The 10,248-nt window shown below is 39.1% G+C and overlaps 1 protein-coding gene across 1 annotated transcript; it reads right to left on the bottom strand.

The window, feature by feature from the left end:
* Positions 1-6,154: 6,154 nt before the first annotated feature.
* LOC115815131 (zona pellucida-like domain-containing protein 1) lies at positions 6,155-10,000 on the bottom strand. The gene is made up of 10 exons (XM_030778096.1): positions 9,907-10,000; positions 9,473-9,693; positions 9,009-9,193; positions 8,635-8,707; positions 8,277-8,374; positions 8,099-8,179; positions 7,523-7,691; positions 6,889-6,997; positions 6,399-6,419; positions 6,155-6,291 (listed from the first exon to the last, which is right to left on the bottom strand). Exons 1-10 carry the CDS (start codon positions 9,998-10,000, stop codon positions 6,155-6,157), a joined length of 1,188 nt encoding a protein of 395 aa, XP_030633956.1.
* Between the last annotated feature and the right edge of the window lie 248 nt (positions 10,001-10,248).

The following is a 10,248-nucleotide window of genomic DNA, read 5'->3' as shown; positions in this document are numbered from 1 at the left end:
TCCATTTTTTGCATCTTTTGATCATGAACTTTTATATCAGCTTTTGCCCAGTGTTGGAAAGGTTCTTGCCAGCCTTGGCTGTCACTTCATTCTGTTTCTGCGTGGCAGACAGCAGGGGCGTTTCTAGCTATTGAAAAGATCAGGGGCTAAGTCCGGGGCTAAGAAAACCGGAGCTTTTCATCTGGGTGCGCGTCTTCCACTTTGTGTGCACTGTGCAGTGCTTGATCACTCCCCCCTCCTTCAGACGTTTCAAGTCAAGTTTTGCTCTGCTACACAGTATGTCTGTTGTTTTGCTGTAAACTCGTCCCTGTTTAGGTCAAAAATATTCAGGGCTAGGCTTAAAATATTCAGGGCTATAGCCCTGAATGATTGGACCTAACGATGCCACTGGCAGATGGCTTTAGGAAAGTAGCATCCTGTTAAGCAAACAAGGCCTGGACAACTCTGAAGATGTCAGTTGTCCCCTCCATCAAGCTAGTCGGTCAGTTTTTTAGAGGGCGGACTTTTTAGAGGAGTTTCTCACAGTGGAGCAGTCCACCATTCATGGCTCAGCAGCATGAGCAAATGTGTTACTATTTGTTATGCTAACCTCTGAGTCTCACAGAACCGCAGCACCAACTTTGTAGCTCATAACCGTTAAACTCACACATCTCTCCTTACCTACTGAAGCAAAATTGTTTTTAAATTGTCATGTTTTTATCATTGGTATTCACAAATAATAGTCCATGAATTTATGTTAATTATAAACCCTACAAACCCCAGGTGTTAAAACACTATCGACAGCTATGCCACCATCTTAGCGCTCTTCTACTGAGTACTATTTTCTTTGTGTAGCACAGCACTGACCTCTACAAACATCATGCTTATTCTTTTTGACAAACAATTTCAGCTCATTCGGTTGTTGTTTCCATATTGTGTTGTCGTTGGGGTTAATGTGTGTTCCCAAGGATGTACCATTTGCCATGTCTGCCATGTCATCTACAAGTTTGAAATTCAGCCTCAACAATAAAACTGTGTGATAAATTTTTTAAACATAGTAACTGTTCCAATAAACTGAACACTGCAAGAATGCTACATTCACTTGTATCATTTGTGTGAATGACTTGGTTTCATTTGCAAGTTGTGTCTCCACAGATTTCTGTCTAGGCACAGACATGCAGAATAGTAGTAAGACTAACAGCAACAAATTTAAGTAGATGTGACTAATTAAACTAGTGCTAATAGTAGGCTAAAATAACCATTACTCAACTGTCCTTCAAAGATGTTGCTGTAAGGTGTTGCTGTGAGCATCTTTTGGCTTTTGGAATCAGCTGCTAGGGAGTCTCGGCTTTAGGGAAAGGATAAAAAAAGGCCACATGTTCAAGATATTTGGTATCACGGTCACCTGTCACTCAGGCCCATTTCCTGATCATAGTGAAAATTGTCTTACTGTTTTACGTAAGGTACTTTCATTGAAATGTTGTCAGAGCTTGACTTAGGTTATGTTGGCTGCGGCAGTTGCGAGGCTGTGACTAAAGGATTGCAGGACAAAAGGCGGCAATTGATAAGGGTCAACTGAACTTGGGAAGTGGAAGATGACGTTGGGGGAGTCCATGAGAACGTAAGAACACACAAAAAGCATATTGAGAAACACCCAACTCGCTTCCCGTTATACATTCCTTGCCTTAACTGGGAGTAAACTAAGTTGAATATCTATATCAGTCTCGGCTCATCGTTTAACAACTCAAGTCAGCTGCCTCTGGTTTGCTTACATCAACCCTCCCTAACAGAGCGGGTAGAGATGTGTCGAAACAAGACCATAGCAAATTAGCTCCGTAACAGATTTAAAGTGCACTGCATTCACACGGTGTGTCTTCCCATTCAACGTAAAAAACTCACCACACCGTCCTTATAGGATCAGATAAGATATCGCACTGCTTTTATGGTATTTCTTTAACTCTTACAAACCGCTCTAACCTTGTAATCACTCTGTGAAACTTGAATGTCACGCGTACACGTACCCATCTTCAGTCATGAATAAAACAGACTGAGGAATTCAAGTGTGCATCAGAAACATGAAGAGACCATCCACAAAAACATTCTTAAACATCAGTATCTTGTTAGAGATTAAAAAAGGAAAAGATAAGGAGGGGATTTGGGGAGAACTTGTGAAACAATAATTAAACCTACTATATATTGCCCTTATAAGGACTTAGTATGAGTTTAGACAGACTATATTTTTGTTTGGTGTACAAACTTTTGGTTTGTATGTGGAAACTGTCTGGACTGGCGACCCAGATTGTTTTATGTAAGATGTGTGAAAACAGATTGTTTGCTTAAAAATTGGGTTTTTTTGATCAATTATTTGTATGAAGGATCAAGAGGAGGGAGACAAAAATGGTCTTTTGTGGAATTATGTTGTGCGCAACTGAGTTAGTGCTAATGTGATCATATGCATATGACAACACATGACAACACATGACAACACATGACATTCTGCTCTTGCATTCATCACATATCTGTACATTCAGTTCCGGCTGCAACTAGCACATTTTCATTGCACCATACTTACACATCAGTAGGGTACAGCTAGCACCCCCCACACCCCATATGGGAATATAAAAACAATGAGACTGTTGTACTGTGTGAGAGAGTGCCTGTTTGCTCATCAGCTTTAACGTCAGTAAAAAAAAAGAACCCCCTCCACCCGAGAGAGATCTTTCTTTGATTTCTTGAGTCTAGCGTGTTGCAAATGATTCACTTACTCTTCTTTTTGAAAAATTAGTAAACAAACACACATTTAATTTACGTAAACAACATGTGCCTTTCACTGCATGCAGAGCAGGATAAAACATCAGCATGGAACCAAAATATCTAAGATATCCTTGAGAATATTTTGTATTTGAAGGCATAATCAGTGGGGGAGTGTTACTGATACAACACAAACAATGGAATCGATGTGCCACGGGGTAAACTGAGTTATGCACCACTCTTTGTATTCTAAATTCATTCCTCTGTCTTATGCACATTGGAATGAAAGGCTGGGTAAAGCTGCTGTTTGGAAACCAATATATATATATATATTTTCCAAATTCTTACAAGACTACGACACCTGCACCTCCAAACCCACACATCAAAGCGCGTGGATGTATTTTCTGTAGACTGTGCCATTACAGTGCTGGCAGGCATCTGCATTCCACCTTTTTGAAATCATTTGTACAATAATTCCAAGGGCAGAGCCTTACTCTGTTTGAGGCGCATAATGCTACACAGTACATACATAATGTAAGATAGTGGTCTTAGCTCTTAGGGCAGGCCTTAGGCAGTCTGCATTGTATACTGGGATGTCTGGACCTCTTAATAAATTATAAATGGAGATCGACTCCCATGAGGCACTGAGGGATGGATGTGCCTGGCCTAAGCTCAGTAGGTGGTCTGTGCAGGGACATTATGATTGTATGAGTGGTACACGTCCTGCTGACACTCAGGAAACCCATTGCCCTGCTGGCATAATTGGGGGCTTAGCATCTGTGCTGTGCTGTGTAGACTCTGGGGAAACAAGGCAAACCTGGGAGGGATTCCTTTGGATTAAGTCAGAATTAAGTCACTGCTGAACTACAGAACTTTGCACATCAAGGAACTGTCACTTTTTTTTTCCCCTTTTTAATAAACCTATGAAAAATTCTTCATCCGTTTTCTGCTGATTAGCCGTACCTTTGATGCTACAATGCCTCATCAACTCACACAAGTTAAGTTCAATAATAGAAGTGCTTAAAATTTCAGTAGTCTGGTAATCAGGTTACTTCTTTATGGAGAAATGTTGTTTTCAACTTCTGACAGGTCTCTAAACCCTCACATACCACTCTGGTATTTGTTTGGACATGTACAAAATAGAAATAAAAATTAATGAAATGTGAGGGCAGAGACATGGTGCACATTACTGACTGGATTTAAATTGATTGGGTTTTTGTTCCTGAGAGTAAATGTAAATTCCTGTTCGATATGGACAGGAGTCCCTGTCTGAACAAGCAACTGTTTGCATCATTTATATTAGCAAGACATGAGGCAGAATTGCACAAGATGACAGTAAATCTACAAATACAGCAAAGCAGCATAGCTACATAAAAGCTAGAATATTGTGTTCCATTGTTAATTATCCCATTGTTAATTATTCAAGCAAATGAGGATTTAATTTTTTCAGACCTTAGTATAATAGTAGTTATACAACTAGTCTTAAGTATTGTACACAACCAACTGTGCATGGCCATATATTTTTGAATAGACAAATTTTTTGACACAGTGTCTAAACAATTTTATAACCAATTAAGCAAAGACATTTGTCTCCTGTTACTTTCTCAGTAAAGAAAAAAGTAAAGTAAAGTTCAGAATGTCTCTTTTTTGACCAAGCAGCCAGTGTGATTGTCATGTTTTGTCCTTATTCAATCCTCTGTCTTTCCAAAGAACATTTTTCAACTATAGTGAACAAATGGTGTGTTCTGTAGCAGTGAGCAAATACTGGCTTTCTAGAAAACTGCAGGATTCATGAACCTTTTCATTGTGTCCTGCACACCATTTTCACTCTCCAGGGGCTGGAGTGATTGAGCCTTCACTGTCTGAAGAAGCTGATGTTGATCAATTTTTCATAGGATTCCTTTCCTGTCTAGTAATTTCAACCCGTCATTGAAACAAGCTAGGTTGGTTGCACTGAATTACACAAGGGGGTTGGTTGCACTGAGTTAAAATCATTTCCTGTCACTCAGTTTCATGTTCTACACGTAGTGGGGTGTAGCCTGTTCTATTCAAACTCAATCTCCAGAATTAAAAGGGAATCAGTTCCAAAACTCTGAATTCCTAAACTGGCAGGTATTCATTTAAATCTGTATATATTTATGTCACTGAATAGGAGAGAGCTCTGTGTATGGCTGATTTGTGCCACCTTTCTGTGTTGTTGTCTAGCAAGTTCTACAATCAGCACTTACAGATATGCCACCTAGTGGACATTATTAAAACCGTCCAAAAATCTCAGGAGTGACCTAACAGCATCAATTAGCAAGTATTTCCGCATGTGCTCATCTGTTTCATTCTAAAACTGCGCTATTTGTTTTTTCGACACAGGTCAAGCCAAAGCATTCACGTCATGCACATGATACTTCAAGCTTTAATGATGACATACGCATGCAAAGACAAATCATCCAAATAAAAACAGCTGTAAATAAGTAGCCATTTTCATTCTTGTAAACAAAATGTTTACAGGAATAATTATCACAACATAGACATTTAGTGTTAAATTATATATCCAGACATGCCAAAAACCATGTTTCAGACCAATCCTACTTTTACTGAATCTATATTAAAGTCAGTCAGAATAATGGAAGTGTGGACCTGTGACAGTCTTTAATCAACCATAGCTTGTCCATTTTATGCATTGTGTTGGTCTTGTCATGGAAACAATTTAAATTTGGTTCAAGAGGACCACTCCTCCGTGAAAATGGACCTATTATAATAACTAAGGAAATAAACATCAGTGGGTAAAATGACCTGGTTTTCCTCCACAGCATTTAAGTACCTAAGTTCCGTCAAGATCTCACTCTACTTATATTTATGCTTTCTTTAAAATTGCATCCTTGCCCTTTAATGGGATATGACTTCTCATGTTTTTTGCCACCTTCTGTGAACTCTTGTAGTCAAGTGCATCTTTCTGTTTTACTCTGCTTTTGTTTTCACTCAGTTCAGTGGTTAGACCTTGGGCCTAGAGGATATATGGTTAAAATCTGTGTCTGTTTTGTCCTCTTAAATCTTCCCAACAGGCTCCTTAAACTGTGAGTATTTTGACCACATGTATTAGCCTGAAAACTGATTCCAAGTAGCCAAATGAGAAAAAAAAGTTTGAAACATTTGGCACTTAACTGCTGTTAAAGCTGCGACCTCTTTTTATTATGCTGTTTGTTTTTGGGAGTCACTTATTACCCTCTCACCCAAAGCTTCTGAAAACCACTCCCCTAATAGTTTGCTAAGTAAACAGTTACACAAAACTGCTAAGGAAATAAAGTTTCAGTTAGGCTGGTCTAGCTTAAGCCAGACACTGACAAGACAATGGTGCAAGGTTTAAATTCACACCTCCACCAGCATTCAGCAATTACCATTCTGTCCTTCTCCATGCCAGAGTTTTGGACAGTTAAGTTAGCCTCCTCAGTTGGCGATAGAATGAGAAAGCCATGAGGATAGCAATGGCGCCAACCAGAATGAGCACGCCCACTGCTATGCCGAGACCTACGGCAGCACCATCCCCTGGATCGTGTCTGCCGCCGGTGACTGAGGAAAAGAACAAACACACAGTTAGTGTTATTGCACTTCCCGAGAGTAAGATGAAGCTCATCATCCAGCAAAGAGCATAGCTTGAGAATTATGACTTCACTTACCTTCTTCTTTGGAAACGAGAGCTGAAAGAGAAACAAAACAATTGCAAAGTGAATTTCTAATGACTAAATCATTCGGTTTTGAAATTCAAACCAAGTACTCCTGGCCCTCCTTGGGCATGTATCATCTTATTTTATAAATAAGGCACACTGACACTATCTGGATTTGAATTTTGAATTTAAATGATGTAAATGTCGCTCATCTAATGTGCACTGAGAACGCCTTGGATGTTTTTAATAAGTTTTTCCTGCAAACATTGGGTTGAGGAAAGACTTTACAAGATCACTGGCCTTCTCTGGCTGTAATATTTGCTTTTCAGAGATGGCCTGCTGCCAAAGAATAGCTTATGACTGCCTGCCGTTACCAAGTGAGCTTCTCCTTTCTTGATGGGCCATTAAAGAACACCTAACTTCAGCCACACGAATATGCAATTACGCAGTACTCGTGCTTTGCATCTAGGTGTGTCGTATTCAGAGGTTAAAGAGAACATACGACTGTCTGTCCGAGTCTTGATGGGGACAGAAGTGATGAGGGTTGCGTCCGAGAGCCCGTTTTTAATGGTGGTCGTCTCAGCCTCTCTTCTCCTCCTGTTGTTGCATTGCTGAATAGTGGTAAGGAGAAAGTAGTACAATCAGAAAAACGTTCATATTTCATAAAGAGCGTAAAAAAAAATGAAATCTGTGTTTTAAACAAACTTTGAACTTTTTGGTGATTATCTGTAATTTCTAGATTCCCTAACCCTAATTCTTAGCTGGTTTAATATTGTTGAAATGGCATTGGGGGGAGCACCCAAAAGGCTGCATGTAGACTCTGTTGTTAAATCCACCTCGGAGTTTCTGGTATATTAAAAGTCATTTTACCAAAGTTTGAGCATACGTCTTTCAGAATTTCTAACCTCAGTTCAGATTCAAATCTCAACAGTTTTCCTGTTTATTGCATTCAGATAGACTTGAATTTAGGAGAAACACTTTCAGCTTAGTATCAAATGTGAAACACTGGTAAAACCTGCAGCATGTGCATTCAAGATCATTTGGAACAGTTACAAGTTAGACATTATCTGACTAAGCCTGCTTGGCATGTGTCACTGTTTTGGGAGGTTGGACCATTGTTCGAGGGGGAAATGTACCTTGAATTGGGGGCAGGTACTCTGTTCACACAGCCTGGTAATACAGTGCAGGTAGTAAGTGGAGATGGTCAGGTTCTGTTGTTCGATGAAACGGAAGGCTGGAAAGTGAAACCTCGCTTGCTGGCTGTCCCCATTTTCCATCATGGTTGTCAGCTGGTCTCTTGAGCACCTATTAAAAAAAAGTGAACCTCACAAGTGCACATTATAGAGCTAGTCACAAATATTTCCGTTTATGTGATATATTGTGGAGAAGTACACACTGTTTTTCATTTTATAACCATGGTGTAATAAAAGTCAACTGAATTTTAAAGAAATGATAAAAAAAAAAGAGACCATGAAAAAAATTGGAAACAGTTTCAGTATTGACTGTTTGTCTATCATTTTAAAAAGTAATTTTCTTCCACCAAATGCAAATATTTAAAAAATATCAAAGAATTATAAGCAGCAGGCTATAAATGTTTTACTTGTTATGTAAGAAAAGACAACTTACATTTTCACCTCAATATTGATTGAAGTGTATTTCTTGTTTGTTTGTTTTTTTTGGGGGGGGGGTTTCTGTTTTTTTTTAGGACTTACGAGACGAAGAGATTAAAAAAAGTTGAGTTGGTTGGATGGACCGAGATGGAGGCATAGCAACGGTCGAGAAGCACATGGTACCTGAGGAGGCAGACGTGTTTATGGTCAGAATTCTTATTCTGGAAAAGATAATGGACAGCAGTGTTTTTAAAAATATGAGGTGAAGAATACAGCTTACTGTGAAGTCAAGTTGGCAGCAATAACCTGCACATAGATATTAGTTCTCAGCTCAATACCCAGTGGAGGTATTATCAAGGGTGATGTGTAGTTCACATCCTGCAAAAGAAAAAGAAAATAGAATCTTATTACTGTGATATGTAAATGCATTTGTAGAAACAACTGGAATAAAATGGTCCCATTTAAAACTAGAAAAAAAGAAGATCATTTCGTGACAACTAAATTACACTTAATGACTTATAAGTGAACTTTAGACAGTGTTCTTGGTTTCCAACATTAGTAGTAGTAGTAGTTCTTCATTTAGTGGTTCTTCAACACTTGTTTAGTATGCTGTCCACATTACAAATGAGACCACTCACACTGAAAAGTTGCATACTCAGAGTGCTGATGAAGCTACCATTGTTGTCCTTCACTGCAATGGAGGAAGATGACCTGTAGAGGGAGACAGAGTTTTCAGTTTAAACACCTTTGTGACAACACATCACCTGATTCTCAAAATGTGTTAGAATGGATACCACCAAACTCCCATCATTTTTCAGATGTCAGCATTTTTGGACCTCTCTTCAGAAGGCAATTAGAAACCAACATGAAAAATTGCTGAGCTTTCCATGCTGAGACAATTTAGCAAGATAAATTGGGCCCCTAACATTTTTTTTGTACTACTGATCAGGAGAAGGACACTAGATACATTTTTAAAAACAAACAAACAAACAAGTGAAAAAGGAAAACTTACACATCAACTTGGGTATTGTTGATGAGATACTCAAGTGGGTATGCACAAGAGTAGAGATACTTGAGCTCTGCATTGTAGGTCACGGTTCCAATTGTAGGGTCGTAGGAACGAATAATTCCACTTATGTTTACTGACTGGATGTTTGAGAAGTCAGAGAATATTCCAGTGCCTGGTGCACTTGTGGTCTGAAAAGCAAGACAACATTAAGACAACTGAGGAATTACGTCTGTTATATACAGAAAATCCAGTCTTTACACTGCTATTAAAAAATCCCAAAACACAAAAGGTTGATACATGTTATTCTTCATGCTCTCAAAAATGTCCACTGCTTTGAAGTTTACAGAAATGAAATAAATCCTCCAGCATCAGTATGGTAAGACAGGATTTCTCTCTCTAGGTGGAGCTTGTTTTGGAGATAGAGGGATTAGACGAGGAAATGGAGATGAGTCTACATTTTTACTCACCAGGAAGATGCTGCCACAAGCGTCTGTCTGCCTAAGTGGGAAACTGAATCGCACCACGGGGGGAGTCACAGATGCGTCCAGTGTTCCTCTACAGTTCGGATTATCCGCGATGTGGTTCAGAATCAACAGGCTCTCATTGTATCCAGTGTAAATGACTGGACAGATCAGGATAGCCAGGTCTATAGATTCAGTCCCACATCTTACTGAGATGTCAGTGTACTCTAACAACACAGAGAAAAACCAGTCACATATGCAATCACTGACTGAGCTCAGAGGATCTCAAATTATTATTATTTTTTTTAAAATAACAGTTGTAAAAATAGCATTTTCTGCCCTAACAACTATTAAAACTGGTATTTTTTTTTGTCTCTCTAACTCAAAGACAATTACTACTCTAAATGTCAAGGAACATTTAAAGACATTTTGGCAGGTACCTGGCCGTCTGGCATGTGATCCACACTCTGTGATAGTCAGAGCCAGGTGGCCTTGAATAAGTGCTGCCAGGATCAAAAGACTGAGCAATCCCATCACCGCTATGTGCCCTTCATCAATATCTAGATTAAACCAGAGATGGACGTCAAATCATCTGGCAAATCTCACAAAGAAAAAATGATAGAAATCCTCCAGTGCCCGGGGAGCACTCTGTTGTTATACAGGTATGATGAATAAAGGAGACCGTACCTTTGAAATATTCACTGCTGCATTATGCTTAAATGGCTACTACCTGTTATATATAGGTAGACAGGAAATGATTTAGAGTTCCAGACCCTTCTTGC

This window comes from Chanos chanos, chromosome 6, assembly GCF_902362185.1.
Source record: "Chanos chanos chromosome 6, fChaCha1.1, whole genome shotgun sequence".
Taxonomy (NCBI): Eukaryota; Metazoa; Chordata; class Actinopteri; order Gonorynchiformes; family Chanidae; genus Chanos; species Chanos chanos.
Note: the sequence above shows the minus strand (reverse complement) of the source record. Positions and strands in the feature narration are given on the sequence as shown.

What these genes read in the sequence shown, in the direction of transcription:
- LOC115815131 (XM_030778096.1), bottom strand. Translation starts at nt 10,000, where the DNA reads ATGGGATTGCTCAGTCTTTTGATCCTGGCAGCACTTATTCAAGGCCAC. An exon ending in CTTGTGGCAGCATCTTCCTG is followed by an intron (nt 9,194 to 9,472) that starts GTGAGTAAAAAT and finishes CTTGCTTTTCAG; the next exon opens with ACCACAAGTGCACCAGGCAC. An exon ending in AACAATACCCAAGTTGATGT is followed by an intron (nt 8,708 to 9,008) that starts GTAAGTTTTCCT and finishes CTCCCTCTACAG; the next exon opens with GTCATCTTCCTCCATTGCAG.